At 38.8% G+C, this 17105-nt stretch overlaps 1 protein-coding gene across 2 annotated transcripts in view; it reads left to right on the top strand.

Annotated features, from left to right (window-relative positions):
* Positions 1-17105, top strand: part of LOC110473153 (ADAMTS-like protein 1) — a 309111-nt gene that overhangs the window by 214963 nt on the left and 77043 nt on the right. Inside the window, exons 1-2 of one of the 2 annotated variants that reach the window (XM_077790008.1) lie at positions 1046-1351; positions 15888-16015. In XM_077790008.1, coding sequence (XP_077646134.1) covers positions 1295-1351; positions 15888-16015 — 185 coding nt within the window. In that variant the 5' untranslated portion in view covers positions 1046-1294. Of the gene's footprint in view, positions 1-1045; positions 1352-15887; positions 16016-17105 lie in introns of those variants that run through there. The other variant, XM_077790007.1, reaches the window with a different exon arrangement.

The raw sequence follows: 17105 nt of genomic DNA on the forward strand, positions 1-17105 counted from the left end.
TCTTTTTCCTTTGCTAGCTTCTGACTTCAGTCACTTTTAAGACTCATGGCTAACATACTATTCTCCACCCCTAACACACATGTACCTTACTTGACTGTCTGAGCTTGCTGACATACCAGAATCACAACTTTGCTGGCTTTCTATATGCCCATCTGGACGTGATGTGACCTGAAGCACCAAAATTTTGCAACTGCAAAAACGTCCGGCTCAGCCCAATGTGGGTGAATGCCTACTGCTTTTAGAAAGTTCTTGAATCCAGTTTGCAATTTCTCTTTCAGAAAATAAAATAGACAGTAAAAAAAAAAAAAAAAAAAAAAAATTACTGGGGAATTCAGACAATGCAGAAGCATGAGCAGGCAAACTAAATTAACTCTGAACAGACTGAGAGCAGTTATTTGAAATTCCTATCTGTCAATACTAAAAAGGCAGAGTTCCCACCTTTCCTGAGGTGGAAAAGTCTTCCACCAGTAATCCCATTTTCCTTCCAAGTAGCTAAGGTTTCAAATTTCCCCAAAGAATAAAAATGTAGTTACAGAAAGACTGTCCCCCAGTCTGTTGAAAACATTTTTGCTTCACAATTTTAAAGCCGAGTCAGACGTCTTGATTGCTGAGCACTTTCTGTGAAGAATACAAGGCTTTAGCAAAATGTGCATTCTCCCTGGAGGATGTAAGCATTTTCCTATTGGTGCTTTTTATGGCATACGTTATGTATTGACACAGATTAAGTTTCCCTCCTGTCTGGAACAATGCACGCTCAGGAGAGCTACTGACCTAGCAGTGAGCGTGAACAGCTCATGGCAAGTGGTGAAGCGGAGCTCTGGGGGCTGCAGGCAGAGCACTCCGCTCCGCTCTGCCATTCTGCCTCTCTCCTCCTACTCCTCCTCCTCTCCCGCTCTCCTTTTCCTTCCCCTCTGTAGCCGCAGCGCTTTCCCCAGACCTCTTGGCTTTGTTGTGCTGCACGTCGGAGTAGCGGGAGGGCGACTGGCTCAAGGAGCGCTTCCCTCGGCTCCCGCCAGCCCAGCCACCCACGGCCGGGTCAGGAAATCGGGAAATGCGAGCGGGGCTGATGGAGGCGGAGAAGCGGGGCTGATGGAGGCGGAGAAGCGGGGCTGATGGAGGCGGAGAAGCGGGGCTGATGGAGGCGGAGAAGCGGGGCTGATGGAGGCGGAGAAGCGGGGCTGATGGAGGCGGAGAAGCGGGGCTGAAGGCTCGCACCGCGCTGGGTGTGACAGCGGCCAGCCGAGCGCTCCGCAGCTCCTGCGTGTGCGACCGCAGGTCCGGCACCCGGCCGACAATGGACTGCTGCCGCTGGACAGCCGCTGGCACCCTGCTGCTGGCTTCCCTCATCCTGGTAAATGCCATTTCTCCCCTGAAATATGCACCGCCTGTAGCTGATACTGTCTGTGTGTGCAAATATGCGGGTGGGTATGTTTTTAATCTCTTAAGATCATAGTTGGAGAGAGTTTGTTTTGAAGAAGTCATGTAAGTTTTATGCTCTCTACAGCACTGCAGACTTGGAGCCTTGATAGTATGGGTTGCTGCAGGTAGAACCAAGAAGATGAGGTTGGCATCTGCTTCTTAAACTTGGAGAGCAATGATCTGTGAATGGTGATTTAACTGCTCGCGATTTACAAAGGAGCTGTTTCTCTGCTCTTTAAATGAAACTATATCACATTGTAATGTTCCTGGAATCTTCTTCCTTAAAGAAAAAAAAAGTTTTAGTTTTGCACATGCAGAGAAAACAGGTACAGCATGTACTGAACTTTTTCCTGAAATCAGCTTAAATGAGCTCTCATTATCTCCGTACCTCATTACAGAGTCAAGTTTATTCCAACCTTTGAAAGATATATTCTGTGATACCTGGTATACTTCAGGGCAGTAAACTTGATCATTGCTATATTTTCCTGCATACTTCACCTGATTATCCTGTTAGGATGCTTACAGCTGAGAGATGTACCTATGCTGTTTGATTGACATTAATTTTATGAGTGGTGTGTTGGCAATCAGAAAACCTGATATTAATATACCTACACTTTTGATACCAGAGTCATCTTGGCATACATATGTTGTCCTTTTCTTAGAATTTGATTGAATGTAGTAGTTCAAATAGCAAAAGATCTTTAAGAAATACATTAATTTTATAGCAGCTTCCATCTTATTTATCTGTGTCAACCAATCTATAGTAAACATTGTAAACTAATCTTAACACAATTTTTAGTAGCTGCACAGAGAGCTAAACATTAGGATAACCCTGTTCAAAATGCTTCTTTTAAATGATTGTATTACTTAAAAAAAAGGAACAGCTTTTTTGGATATAGAGTCATGAAATACTATTTGAGCTCTAGAAATAAGAATGCTATCTGGACTGATCTAAAAGTCTCACTTTGTTTAAAAGTCTATTTTCCATTTATAAATACTGTATTCACACAAAATGGCATAAAGTGAGCATAGATTCTCTTTCATGAATGAAAATTAGATGTTTATTACCTGATGACTGTAATAAGTCAGTAGTGACTGAGACAATCCTGCAGGACTAATTTAAGGAAGATATGACTCAGGAGATATGACTCAACAAGAATGTGTAAAGACTGTGGGATTTGGTCCCATGTTAAGTTCATACTCATAATATTTGTATGTCACTCTGCTGCTTGTGAATTAAGTTCTCAGTCCCTGATTCGTGAAAATAAATAATGCATTCTGGTGCCAACTATTATGCATTATATTCTACATTATACTAGTTTTTATTTGTATGATTTACCATGCCTCAAGAGATTTCCCCCCCACCTCCCACCAAATCTCTTTGTACCTTAAGAATAGTAATGTGAAGCAAGCTTAACTTTCTTTTTTGAATCAGACCATTCTTTTGTTCCTTCCATAGTTCGGAAAATCTCTCACTTGCTTTCAGCAGGAGATTAGGTAAACATTCCAGTATTTGACTTACAGCTTGGCTAGAGATAGGAATAAGTTGTGGGATAATTTGGTATACCCATTCCTACTGTAGTTTATTGCAGCATGAGTTCACCAAAGGCATAGATGAAAGAGTAGAAACTTTACTAAGATCTATCTAAGATCTTTACTATGAGCTTTCTACTTTCTATGAGTAGAAAGCTCATAGATGTTTTTTGAGAGAAAACAAGAAGTAATTAAATCAGGCTGTGATCTGACTGTTAGCATCCTAGATGTTAGCTTTTAGCCAAGCAGACAGAATGAGTTTGAAATCTCTGACAATCAAAATTTGAATTTATGTGTTTCACCTTGTATCTCTTCTGAAGACCCTATCTTTCCCACAATAACCATCACCAGAAGCTTCTTGTCATGTGGCACTTCAGTAACATCAGCAAAATTCACAGTTGTGAGCACTAGGGTTATTAAAAAAAAAAAAAATGCTTACAGGATTGGTCTCAGAATAATTCATCACACATTCCTAAATTTTCAGTATGACACAGTAGAGCAAAGTAGCACCTAAATTCTTCTTTCAGCATCCTCGCCTCAGGAAGAAGGTTGCACAGCCCAGGCATGTGTACAGCCTATGTACACTCAATTAGCCTACTGCTAAGGCAATTGAGCCTTAGTGGCCTCACAGGCTGTGACCAGTCCACAGGCAGTGACAGCAACAATCCCTCCTCTTTCTCTCACTATCAGCTGCCTGGAGTGATGTAGTAGTGAGTGCAGTTCACTATTCCATTGGGGTTCTTAACCTTCTTCAGAAGAAATTATTAATTTTCAGTTGAGTGGTGCTTAAGTAAGGTCACTGGGGATCCCTAGTGTATTTTGTTAACTGTCCTAAAACTTGCTCCATACTCAGAGAACCAGTTTCTCCAGCATTTATGCGGACTAAGTATTTTCACGGCTACTCTTGAGAATCTGAGCCATAACACTAAGGTGCTTGTCTTGAAAAAGAAGTATGAAAAGGCAGTTTCTCTTTCCAGAGAAAGACCAGATATTTGTAGAATTTTGCTTATTGCTTCATGAACTTTTCATGTTAAGGAACTACTACTTTTAAGAGCAACAAAAGAAAGCAGGCATTTTGTTCCAGAGATTTTCCGTTCTGTTAAAAATAAAGTTTAAAAATAAAAGCCTAGCACAAGCAAATCACAGTTGTCTAACTCAAAGGAATGTGGCCAAACCAAAACCAGCCATGAGCTCAGCTGAACTAGAAGTCAAATCACGTCATGTCAGAAGGACATTTAAACACATTTGCATTTGTTATTTGCATCTTTTCAGCAGCATTTTTTAGCTCTTTGTTGCTCTTGTGATACTTACAGAAGTAACACTAGGGACTGTAATAAAGTACATGTGTTTTTCAGCAGGATTTCTTTCTTTTGCTGTGCTAATTTGTACATGGAAAATAGTCAAATACAATAGTTCATTCCTTCCAGGCTCTTTGGCATTACACTCCCCTATTATCTAAGTGGGTCTGTCTTGGATGACCACAAGTGCAATTAGGCTGTGAAATGAATATGTTTCTTGTTTACATCTGAATGTATAAAGCTTGACGGTTTCTCCTTTCATGTGTAGATAGGTCTACCTACTGCTGTGTCAGCTTGTCTGTCTCTAAAATTGTAGGTATATTAAGGGTTTTTTTCCACTATGAGATCCAAAGAACACAAACGTATTTTCATGCAGGATCATGTATACATACAGACTAGCACTTGCTCAGATTGGTTGGATGAGGTTGAACTGAAATGCAGAGTTCAGCTATACAAAGCTAGGATTTATTCACATGAAAATATCTCACTATTGTGGTTTGTGACCCATGCTGCCATACTTCAGATATGTCTATAAAACAAAACCATTTCTTATCGGAAGGACTAGATGCTACTTAGTATGTATGATTAGAATATCTTTCTATACTACTCTAGAATTCTGTATTGGGACATATTTTGCTAACATCTTCCTTCAGATTCTCAAAGTATAAAACTTATTTCTTTTTCTACCAAGTGCAGAAGCTTGCATGAGCTAAACTAAGGTTGTGTGATGAAAGTTTTTTTGGTTTTGGATTTTAGTGAAAAGAAGTCAGCACTTAATGTAGCCTTATTGAGCTACTGGTCTGCTTCACCAGTGTCACTAAAGTTTAACATGTTCTTTTAATGACTTTGCTAGATTCATAGGGCTGCAAAAGAATAATAAAAGAAGGTATGTCATAGAACACTGCGGAGTGTCTGAAGATTGGAATGTTGGTGACCTGTAGTCATGGATCTGTCAGCTGGACAACCTTCAGTGTTCAGAAGGTGCATGAGTCAATGTGAAGTCTGAGAAGGCCAGACAAATAATTCTCCAGAAGAGGAGTATCAGTCTCTGCATGACTAAATTTTTGCTGAAGCAATAAAATCTTAATCCCGTATAACTGTATCATTAGATGTCCAAATAAAACCTCATGGTTTCTGTTGCATTGTCAAATCTGCAGACATCAGTCTTAGTTCTATTGTTTTTCTGTAGCTATTTTCTTAACCTTGCAAGAAAACTCAGAATTGTATGGGAAAAAATTACATGTGGGGAAAATGGGAAATTGCAGTCTGAGGAAGAAAAAAGAATAGTAAGATCATTCTTATGGAAACAATTAAAAAGCTGAAGGTATTGGGAAAAAAAAAAAAAAAGAAAGGGAAAACATACCAACCACCAGGTGCTATGATGATGGAGAGCAGGAAAAAGAAAAATAAATTATTTGTCTCAGCCCAAGCCAAGGACAGTTCTAAACAAAGTCTTCTCATCAGGTGGAGAGTAACTAATCTAAAAATTGGCATTAAGTTTTTATTTAATCAGAATATTGTACTTAGTTTTGAAATAAAACTTCTTCCTTACCGTTGAAAAGGAATAGCTAATTTTTGCTGTGGGCTTTTCCAGCTTTTTGCATCACCTATGGACAGGTGGCTGGCCAGTTTTGCATACTCAAGGTGTTGCAACATGTTCTAACTCTTAGACATATGTTTAGGCAATGGGGGAAGTAAGCAAATTATATACATTTCATGGAGTGAGATCTTCTCTTAGGTGTGTTAACTCTGTGTAGTGTTGAATACAGACCAATAAAAGCCAAAGCTTAGTAAGAACTGACCACTTAGATGTCCTTCTATCTCAGGGAATGTAAATAATTTCATCATAGGTCTGAGATTTTCTATCATCCACCTTTTAAGTATCCTCTTTAGAATTTAATTCTATGTATGACCACCTTTTTTTTTTTTCTGAAATAACTGAACTTTTCCAAACTACTTATAAAAATAGCTGAATTTGGATCAAATTAGAAGGGGAGGGAAAGCAGTCTGTTTGTTTATGAGATTTATTTATAATTTTCTTACCAGCATATGTAGAAGTCTTAGTAGTTTTGCCACCTGTGGATTTTTTGGTCACTGTCCTTCTAGCTGTGCAGAGAAATTAGTGGTATGTTCATTGATTCTACTGCACATTAATATTTACATTGTTTGTACTTTAGTCTTCATTGCCTTTATGAAATCTCTTCCAAAGCTTCAACCTTTAAAATTTTTGCTTTTCAAGAGGAGGTTCAGCAGAAGTAGAGGGATGGGTTGTGTGATAATGCAAGACATCCTGAAATAAATTCCAAGAGTCCTCAAGAAATGAGACAGGAAATTATATGCAACTTATAATAAATTCAAACTGTCGCATAACATAAATATATTCATTTTGTTTCCATATGAATATACTGTGTGGGTGTTGAATTTCCCCTTCTAGCTTTGTTGGATATAATCTAAGTCCCTGTTTGAAGTTTGCTAGTGTGTTGTTCACATTCTGTGCTGTATCAACAGAGCCAGATATGAAAGGAAATAAAGGAAGTAATAAGGTCTCCTACTGTTTTGATGCTGGCATCAGATGGGTGAATTATTTATTTATTTACTTACTTACTAGCTTATTGAAATTCTGTATTTCTTTGAGTCTGAATTGTTAAAAGCATGAGTTGCTCAGGGCAAAAATAATGGTACCTAAACAAGCCCAAGGCTATCTCTTTTATTCTAAATGTCTTTTGGATATGACATTTTCATACTTCCTGTAACTTTTTAGAAGAGAGAGGATTTTCAGGTTCCTGTGGTATGTCCAATATGTCCCTTAAAGGTCCAGCCATGTTTTAAAAACAGACAATCTGAATTAGCTGAAGGGGACAGAGAAGTATTGTAACAGAATTACATGAAACAAAAAACTTGAGTTGTTATGGCTTTAATTATAAAATTCTGCCACTCCAAACTTTAGCAGTCTTGTAATTCTCCAGAGAACTCATCCACCCATCAATGCTGGTAAGTACCAGGTCAAGAGGGAGCATCTTATCACCTTTGTTTGATCACCTTGTGATAAACTGAAGATATAGAGAGAAATGCATATCCTTTCTGTGTAGCCAACTGGTTGAAAATGTGGGTGTGTCATTTCTAATTTTTTTCTCCCTGTACAGCAAGGGAAAAAAATATTTTCATCATATGGGATTAGAGGGAATCATAAGAGGAGTAGCAGCAGCTTATGTCCTTGTCAGTGTTTAGCCAATTCCATGTTGGCGGTTCAATGTAAATGCATTAAAAAAAAAAAAAAAAAATCTTATCCTTCCTTCCTGCTTTCTTTCCTGTCTTCCTGCCTGCCTTCCTGCCTTTCTTCCTGACATCTGCCTGTGTGCTTTCCTGCCTCCCTCCCAACCTACCTATTTTTTACATGAATATTTCCGTTTTGATTTTCATGCCTTCACTAAGGCTTAATGTTTCAACTCTTTATATGGCCCCTTGTCATTAAAATAAGCATATATATATCTCCATGACATAACTGAGGCCACCAGAAGAACAGGAGGTTTCATTTGTTCTGTATAAAGCTCATAATTGCGGATGTTGTCTGAAAATGCACAAATCTTTGGAAAGTTCTCTTCCTTTGTCTTAAATGCCTCCTCCAGATGACCAGGGCGTCATCTGCCTGTTGTAACCTATGTCACCTTGCCTTAGTCTTGTGATCTGCTCCAGAGGCTGGGATGCCCTAGGTCTGAGTAAAAGCCATGCTGATCAAAATCTGTGCTGATGCAACAATGTCTTCAAGCTCAGGCTTTAAGAACCAGGGTTTGTAACCCAGATAAAATGGTGTTTTGTGAGGGGACCCACTGTGGAACATTGTGATCTCTACCAAAGGTTATGTTAGGAGTGTGAATATATGAAGAATAAGGTCAGTTTACTGAAAAGGAAAATGGCCAATATAAATTTCTTCAATGTAAATGTCTTCTTCCTTGAAGACACGTTGGAGATTTCAGTGTCAGGTGCATATTGGCCATTTTTTCTTAAAGCTGCTGAGCACAGCACAGCCAGCACATACTTTCATTTCTCACCGCTTAGAAAACACTTGGCATACAGCAGGCCTCATCACAGGTTACAATTTTACTTTTCTCTCATCTCCTTACTGTGTGCCTTGTGTGCTTTTTCCCTGCCCACAGTTCTTGCTACGTGGAAGACAAACCCAAAGTCCTAGAGTGCAAGATGCACTTTTGAACTCGTGCTGTTGGGTGGGTTCCGAATTCTGGAAAGTGATTTCACCTATCCTGCATCTGAACCAGTCCTAGCCTTAAAAACCCTGAATCAATAAGGCGACAAGTCTGAGGCTGAGCCAGCTTGGACTTGCTCTGTATTGGATCACCCATATCACCCATACCTGGTGTTTACACCAGAACGGCAGGATTTAAATACAACAAAATGTTGTAACTTCTGTCTGTGACAGCAAGAAAGAAAACATTTGCATTCACATTGCTCTCCTGGTGCATTTTTTCATATGGGTAAGAGGGGTGAGAGATAGGACTGATCTGAGTCAGGCACTGTTATAAAATGTTACACAGAGTTCAGTGTGCACACGTTGAAGTGATATGGTGTCAGCTCCATCCTCTGCCAGCAAGCCCTTCCCCACCCCTCCAGCTGGCTTCTGCCCTTCTATGAGAAGAAATGAGCTCACATTTGGCACATTTCTCCTGGGACACAACTTCCAGTCCAGGAATGGCTGTTTAGCTCTTAATGTCCTGAGATGGCTGTTAATCGATTCTTCCCTGTGTTGCTGCACACTGGAAGCTGTGTCCTTCCATATACACAGCACAGCTATATGGTTTGCTGCAGGCATTGGGAATCCCTTGTGACTATGAGGACAGCACTGGCAATGTTCTTATCTTTTTGAGATTAATGGATATGTGGAGATACTGATGTAAGAGGGAGCAACTGTGTACAGCACTGAGACTACAGACACAGTGTTTTCAGGAGTTCAGTGTGACACTTCATCCCATTACTTGTGCAATAGCTGTCAAGTCATGGTTAGGAAGCGATGTGAGGTTACTGACCTCTCAATAAACCTTTGCTTTCCTGTGCAAAAAGAAAACATACTATATTTATAATTTTCTGTACCCCTAGTAATAAGTCTGTCATGCTGTTAAGAATAAAAGACAAAAAGAATCACAGCACTTGAAAAGGACTAAGACAGCAAATTTTTACTAATGTCCCTGAACTGAGCTATCTGTATGCACATCAGGTGTTTTCCTTTAGGGTAAAGAGAAATCCTCCTATTATACTTTCCCTTTGTTCACAGGAGCAGAATAAGCACTGGGAAACTGCAAAAGTATCTCTTCAATCCTCATCAAGGTGTCTTCCCCTATTTCTTTTAAGTGGTGGATGATTTGGGGCAAGAAGAAAGAGTAAATTTAAAACTATCCAGAAAGAGATTTGGATTTTTTTTTCTTTATTCCTTTTTAAGAGACTGAAATAATAAATCCTCCATTTATCTGCACTAGAAAAGTCTAAGCATAATTACCCAAAGTTCAGAATACATGTTCACATGCCTCTGCTCCTGTGCCAGGGCCTTCCTTGGGGTTTGGAGACATTCAGATCAAGGGTTTCCTGTGCCAGGGGTTTTCCATAGGAAATACTCTCTTGATCCTCTCAGAAGCCTTTTGCTTTGACTTGCAAGTAAAAAGGAGGCAAAAATTCCCAAGTTGACTTCCAAGACTGTGAAGCCTGGGGCAAGTGGGATGCTGCTGTTCAGCTCACAGTTGCATTCCCAGTACAAGGGAGCCATGAGCCTCTAGGGAACTGGGGAGAGAGTGTTCAAGCAATAGCCACTTTCACCTGATGGTCTCTGTGGCTACTTTTCTTTCCAGGTTGTTTGCCAGGGAATACAGTGTTGCAGGAGAATTTTTAACAGTTTTCCGTAGGCATCCATATAAACAGCACACAGTTGTTCATGACAGCAATGGCACCTGCATCCACTCAGGATCTCAGGTGCAGTAAACAACTCAGGCAGATTGGGTAAAAGGGCATTTTCTCTTTTCATCTTTTGACTTCTGTGAGAGCAGAACTTCTGGTACTTTGATAAGCATGACAGGTAGGCAGGATTTTTTGGTTTGTGTGGTCCTTCTGGAGGCTGGCTGGGTAGTAGGTCTGGTGGCAGAAGTCCTTTTTTTGCTTTTACATGGGATACAGACAAGACAATGGGAAGATAAACTATTTACCATACCAGCTAAACAGTGTTCATCTCTTCTGTCCCTAAAACTGACCTTTGGGAAAAGAAAATAGGTTGAAGTCCTTGGTTGCTGAGGCTGACTTGGGAACCTCTGGTTTCATGAGGTGTGTGAAATGGAAAGATATGTACTTAGAACTGAAGAACTATTGTCATGGGAAATCCTAGTGCTTCCAGGGAATCATGCTCCTCAGAAGGATGAGGCTTACCATTGTAAGCCCCTTTTTCAGTATGGTATAGTTATTCTGGAAGAGGGACACACTTTGGTCATATAGTACCATTTAAAATGATGTGCAAATTTTTGCCTAGATAAATTAAACATTTTCTTTCTGTGCATTGCAAACCTGATATGTCAGAATATTTTATGTATGAAATTTTCAAGATATTCACTTTGAAAAATTGCAACAGGTAGTCAGAAATATCTTCATGTTAACATTTTTTTCTGATGGTAATTACCAATATCAATTCAAATGGCTATGAATATGTTCTGCCTTGCCTTTTTTCAAAAGAAAGATATTTCCAAACAGTTTCCCACGTGGGCTTTAATCCAGCTGTTAACTTGGATGGAATGCAATAAAGATACATAATATCACACAAATGAAATCTTTTAAACTATACATTTACATTGGTTGAAGTTTTGAAATACATGGTTTTTATAAAGAGTTGAGGTTACTGGCCTTATCTGCTGCTGTTACACACCTAGGGAAGTGCTGGTAGCAGTTTCTTCTTGGTTCACTGCAGACAGAATTTCAGTACTGTGTGAAGTATATCTTTAATTTCAGTGACAAACTAACATCAAAGGATGCTCAAGGATTACTCAAAGAGGAATGTGTGGCTTGGCAAGAATTCATACAGGGATGCATTTAAACTTATCTGAAAAGTCTGGGCAGAAAGACCATTACAGAAGAAAAAATACTAGTTTTCTGTCCCTAACATAATTTTTACAGTAGCTAAAGGGAAGTTTAGGCAGTGGCCTCAGAGGAGCTTTGCATATTGTCACTGACACTTCATCATACCCTGAAACAGGGGGGATATGATAAGAACCAGATGATATAAATTTATTAAGCAAACCAGTGGTTCAAATTATCTGGGAAATAACTGGTCTAAATTCTGTATCAATGCTGTAGTCCAACAAGAGTTTAACTGCATTTTTCACTATCTGTATTGCTGTTTAATCTAGGAAACACAGTGGGTGCTTGAAAAAAGGACTTTAGCAGAATTTTACTGAAAAAGGAGGAAAACTGGATGCCTCAGAACCAGAGAAGAAATTAAACCATGTGGTCTGTGTTTATACATGCACTCTTCTGTGTGGTACTGACAAATAGCTGGATTCTGTAGGGACAGCACTGTTCCAAACAAAATTTTAAATTTAATTCCAACATGTAACTAAGATTTATTTTCTTAAGGTTGAAATTCTTTTAAAGACTTCAGGACATGAACAGAGGTTCTTGCTGCTCTTCATTTTTCTCCCTCTATGCACCCACACACATATGCACATTTATGCTTTTAAAAGCAACCTGGTTCTTATCAGGCATGCAGCTCCTAGATGTCCAGGTAGCTGTTGTGATTTAAGGATGTGTGACACTTGTATTTCAGGTAGTCTAAATTATTTCTGTGTACCGTAAGCAGAAAGGGTAGGAAGTGCCACTGAATATAACATGAATGCCTAACAAATCTTTAGTAAATTTCTATTAAACACTGAAGCTGGATTTTTTGAAGAATCAGGTCAGATATCTAGCTCTATTAGCATTGTCTGATTATGTCAGATTGCTTTTGTTTGTATTATGAAAATTCCTTTGTTTGACTTGTAGTTTAAAGACTTTTTTTTTTTTACTTCTGTAACAATCTTCACCTGAGTACCCTATCTACTGACAGTGATTTCATTTTTTACACATGATCCTTTTATCCCTACTGGTCCAATAGTACAAGCTGTTCCTCTTAGTTCTCATTAGACAGCCCTTTGGGAGTCCTCCTGCTCATTCCCACAGGAGCTGAGGTATGGGGTAGATGAGGTATGGGTAGATGCAGGATCACCATCAGATTAAGATGTGTATATTAAGATAATAAGGGATTAAATGAGATCTGGTTTTGATTAGTGCTAACAGATTTACTTGTTTATACTGGTAATCAATAAGCAAATTGCTTAAGGGTGGTATTTCTGACTTGATACTTTTGATCAGGGCATCCTAAGTTTTGTCTGGACAAAGAAATTGAATTTTTCTGGGAAACTCAGGCTGACATCCACCTAGAATATCTTCTGGTACCAGCAACAGGGCATGATGAGCCTTGATGACTGTATTTTGCTTCTTTGATATACACTGCCATTTTGAGAATTACCAATCTGGAGTACCTCTCTCAGAGTAAAAGATGGATGGATGGAACTGTTCTGTGATTGAACTGTTACTTAAAGAAAGATTTAAGTGGTGCCAGCTTTATTCTTTTCAGCTTTAAAGGTATATACTCCCCTCTACTTTTTTTTTCCCCATTTTTTGTTCCTTCTCTTTACTATTTATGACAGGAACTTCAGGGCTTTAAAAAAGTATTGTAGGAGTTCTTGCACTGCAGAACTCTTGATTGCTAAAGTAAGACCTTTAGTTCATTTTGACAAAAGTGGGTTGGAATTCTTAACTGCCTGTATAAACTACATTTAAAAAATCTATGCTAGACAATGAATTCTTAGCTAGTAATTGTTTATATATCCTTTGAAGCTGAAATAAATCTGTAATGGAGAGTTGTCTTCTGATTTGAAATTACTTTTTGCATATTGCTAGAATTTTAAGCTCAGTCTTAACCATGTAGCTCACAGGAAAGGAAAACATTCTACTTTCTTTAACATTAAACATGGATGGTGTTGAGATGAATTATGTTTATTCCACTTGTTAAAAGAAAACTTGGATTCTGTTCCAGATTGAGATCACAGGTTTTCTGGGAATATATAGGTCTTAAAGCAAATTTTGGAATGCAAGTAATAGGTTCACAGATCTCCTTTGAGTGGGTTCACAATTTACGTCAGAAAAACTTGGACCCATAGAATGTCTAGCTGCGCTGATGCCTATCATATGTGGTGGGGTAAGAGTACTTGGTTCAAGTGAGTTTACCTTACAACCCTCTTAAATTATGTCTTTGAGCTTTCAACCAGGGGTGAATGATCAGGTCATGCTCCCATCTGCAGTTTGAAGGTATTTGTTTTCCTATAAACAAACATGTATTTTAATTTTAAGATAATAAAATTGCAAATTTTCATTTTATAAAAATTCAAAAAGCAGTCGGGTGAAATAAACTAAGTAAGGTGTCATGTTTTCTCTTATCTCCCATATAAATCTAGAGATTGAGTCACATGTGGTCATAATCAGAATCTGATCACTTATGAAACTTTAATTTTTACATTTACTGCTGCAATTGCTGTGGGGTTTTTTGGTTTTTTTATTTTAATAAATGTAAGATAAAATGAGTGTGTCAAATAATTGTTACACACTCATTAGTCAGGCCCATATTATCTCTCACAGTCTGAATTAATTTTCTTTTTTGCTCATGAATAAAATTATTCAAGGCTGAATTATTTAAGGTATACTTCACCATATTTAATTTCTACTACTCAGCTTCACTGAAGGTGAAATTACTTCAGGGTTATCTCTGTGTCTCAAATAATCCCTAATGTTGCCAACAAACAGGAGGTCCTGGATGATGGTACAGCATTGCTAGCTGGGCAAGGGAGGGGATTGTCCTGCTCCACTCTTCTCTGCTCCCCTGGTCTCACCTTGAGTGCTGGGGTCAGTGTTTGGGTGCCACAATATAAGAAAAACATGAAACTATTGGAGAGTTCCAAAAGAGTACAACAAAGATGGTGAAGGGCCTTGAAGAGAAGCCAAGTGAGGAGCAGCTGAAGTCACTTGGTTTGTTCAGCCTGGAGAACAGGAGGGGAGGGGAGGTCTTACTGAACTCTACAACTTCCTCATGAAGGGAAGAGGAGGGGCAGGCACTGATCTCTGTGGTGACAGTGACAGGACCTGAGGGAATGGCCTGAAGCTGTGTCAGCAGGAGGTTTGGGCTGGATATCAAGAAGAGTTTTTCACTGAGAGGATATTTGAACACTCTAAGAGGTTCCCCAGGGCAGTGGTCACAGCACCAGCCTGACGGAGTTCAGGAAGCATTTGGACAATGCTCTCAGGCACATGGTGTGACTCTTGGGGTGTCCAGTGCAGCGCCAGGAGTTGGACTTGATGTTTCTGATGGGTGTTTTCCAACTCACTATCTTCTGTGATGCTATGAAAGCCAAAGCTGACCTTTTTAACATGGGCCAGCAGTGATTCTTGCTGATGTTGCTCTGTTTAAGGTGTACCTTTAAAGTGTCCCTCATATTGTTGTTTTCTCTCATTAATTTCAAGTGCAGTTTGAACTGCTATTCACCAGGTGCTGGTCCACAGTCCAAGTAAAGTTTTGAAGGAGAACACTGCCTATCTCTAAAGACATAGGCATTTTTGGTGCAACTTTGCTAGATTAGTCAGTTTTTCCAGCAAAACCACATTGCCCACTAGGGACAATACCTATCTAAATGGTTAAATCATTTGTGTTCTTATGAATCTGTGTTAAATCATTTGTGTCCTTATGAAATGCTTCTGTGGTGCTCTTGTATGAATGAAAATAAAATTCTGAATACAGGTATGACTGCTTTGTTTGAGACAGGTACTACTATATATTTATGACTTAATCCTCAAAGAGCTGAGCATTTCTGCATCCTTCAGTGCTGTTTCTCTGTGAAGTTTTTTGAGCACAGCCACTGGCTTTAACAATAGCACAGTCTAGGTCTGCACCTGATGTTGGTAACTTCTGCTCTTCAGGGAATCTGCATTTTCTTCTTTAAGCTAGCAGTTGGGAAAACTGTCCGGCAAGTTTCATAGACCTTTAGACAGAGAAACAGTGATAGTTCAAATTCCTTATGGTATGAAGTGCATGAAAGTTATTATATTGAATGCCTTTTTAGCACATTGATTCACTATGTTGTGTTTCAATTTTTCCTTAGGAGCATTTTGGAAGGTTCCTTTCAATATGCCTTTTCATAGCTTCTAACACAGCAACAAAACTTCAGAGCACAATGTCTGATGTCTATAGTACTCCATTTCTTAATCAGAAAAGATCCTTTGTCTCACTGTTGTTCAAAGAGCTGTCTTAGAGCATTCCTCACTAGCCTCAAACTGAGATGAAGTAGGATATTCAAAAGATGAAAGTGAATTCATACACCATTCACTACTAACGTACTGGTTGTCAACCAGTAGGCATGCCAGAGAGGAACAGATTTATTCAATTTATTCAATACTTTTAATAACCAAGATGATATCCAGGAAAAACAAAAGTTAAGCTAGCAGCAGTGGTTATGATGCTTAAATGCTTTTTTCCTGATTAATTTTTTTTTTCCTTTTCCCTCTCAGAGCTCCAGAATAGCTCGCTCTGAGGAAGACCGAGACTCACTGTGGGATGCCTGGGGTTCGTGGAGCGAATGCTCACGCACCTGTGGAGGAGGGGCTTCGTATTCACTGAGACGCTGCCTGAGCAGCAAGTAAGTGGCTGAATGGTTTTTACTTTATTGATGGAAAAATTCAACCTACTTATATCTGTCAGGCCATAAGAAGTAACCAGTGGAAGTGTTCACCTACATTGAAATTTCCACCTCATAGTCAAAAAATTAGGGTAATGTTTGTTTTTTTAAAATTTGTGCAAGAAGCCAATGTGCTTGATAAGGCAACACCCTTTAAAATATAAGAAGAACCCATGGAGATAAAAAATGGTCTGTACAGCTTAAAAGGCTGTTAGCTCCTGAAGCTGAACTTCCACTTTCAGCATTTAAGCAGTAAGAGCTGTCATGCAATTGTACTAAAATAACAATAATTCACTACATTTAGTACCCCACAGTGTCAACCACCCTGACTATAAAAGCAACACATTGATCAAAAGAGGCTACTTTCTATATAAGAAAGAGTAGCATTTCTACAAAGGAATAAATCCCATCTTACAAATTAAATTTTAGGTAGGAAGTATTCAATGCCAGTAAGGCCCCTCCCAACAAACAGAGATAAAATGGTCTGGTACAAAGGCGAATTCTGGGCTCCCAGTCAGGCACCTGAGATTTTATTCCTACCCAGTTACTGGCTTGCAATGGAAAAAGAATGACTCATTTGATATCTTTTCCACTCTGTATTTTATGTAAGTTTTACCTGCAAAATATTCTAGCAAATATTATTTATATCTACTTTAGGAAAAAATTTACCTCCAGTAAACATGGTATATGTGATAAATATGAATAGATTTCTGATAAAGAATATGAAGGGAAACTTCAGACCCAACCTTTATGGCTTACTGCCATCTATGATACCTTATATACTGTAGGATAAAAAAATCTAATACAATTTTCCATCCTGCATACTTTCTTCCATATTTTTATTCATGTGCTTATAAAACTGATGTTAATATAACAAACAGCAGCCATACAGTCCAAATAATTTCCTCTGTCTGACATTTTAATATGTGATGTTGTTTAGTGAAGACCGGAAACAGCATAAGGCATTAAACCATAACACCAGTATAGGATATTGTGTATTTTAGTTTTATCTGTGAAATCTCTTAGTAGCCCCATTTATTAAGTGGACTGT

Source organism: Lonchura striata, chromosome Z, assembly GCF_046129695.1.
Source record: "Lonchura striata isolate bLonStr1 chromosome Z, bLonStr1.mat, whole genome shotgun sequence".
NCBI classification, from domain to species: Eukaryota; Metazoa; Chordata; class Aves; order Passeriformes; family Estrildidae; genus Lonchura; species Lonchura striata.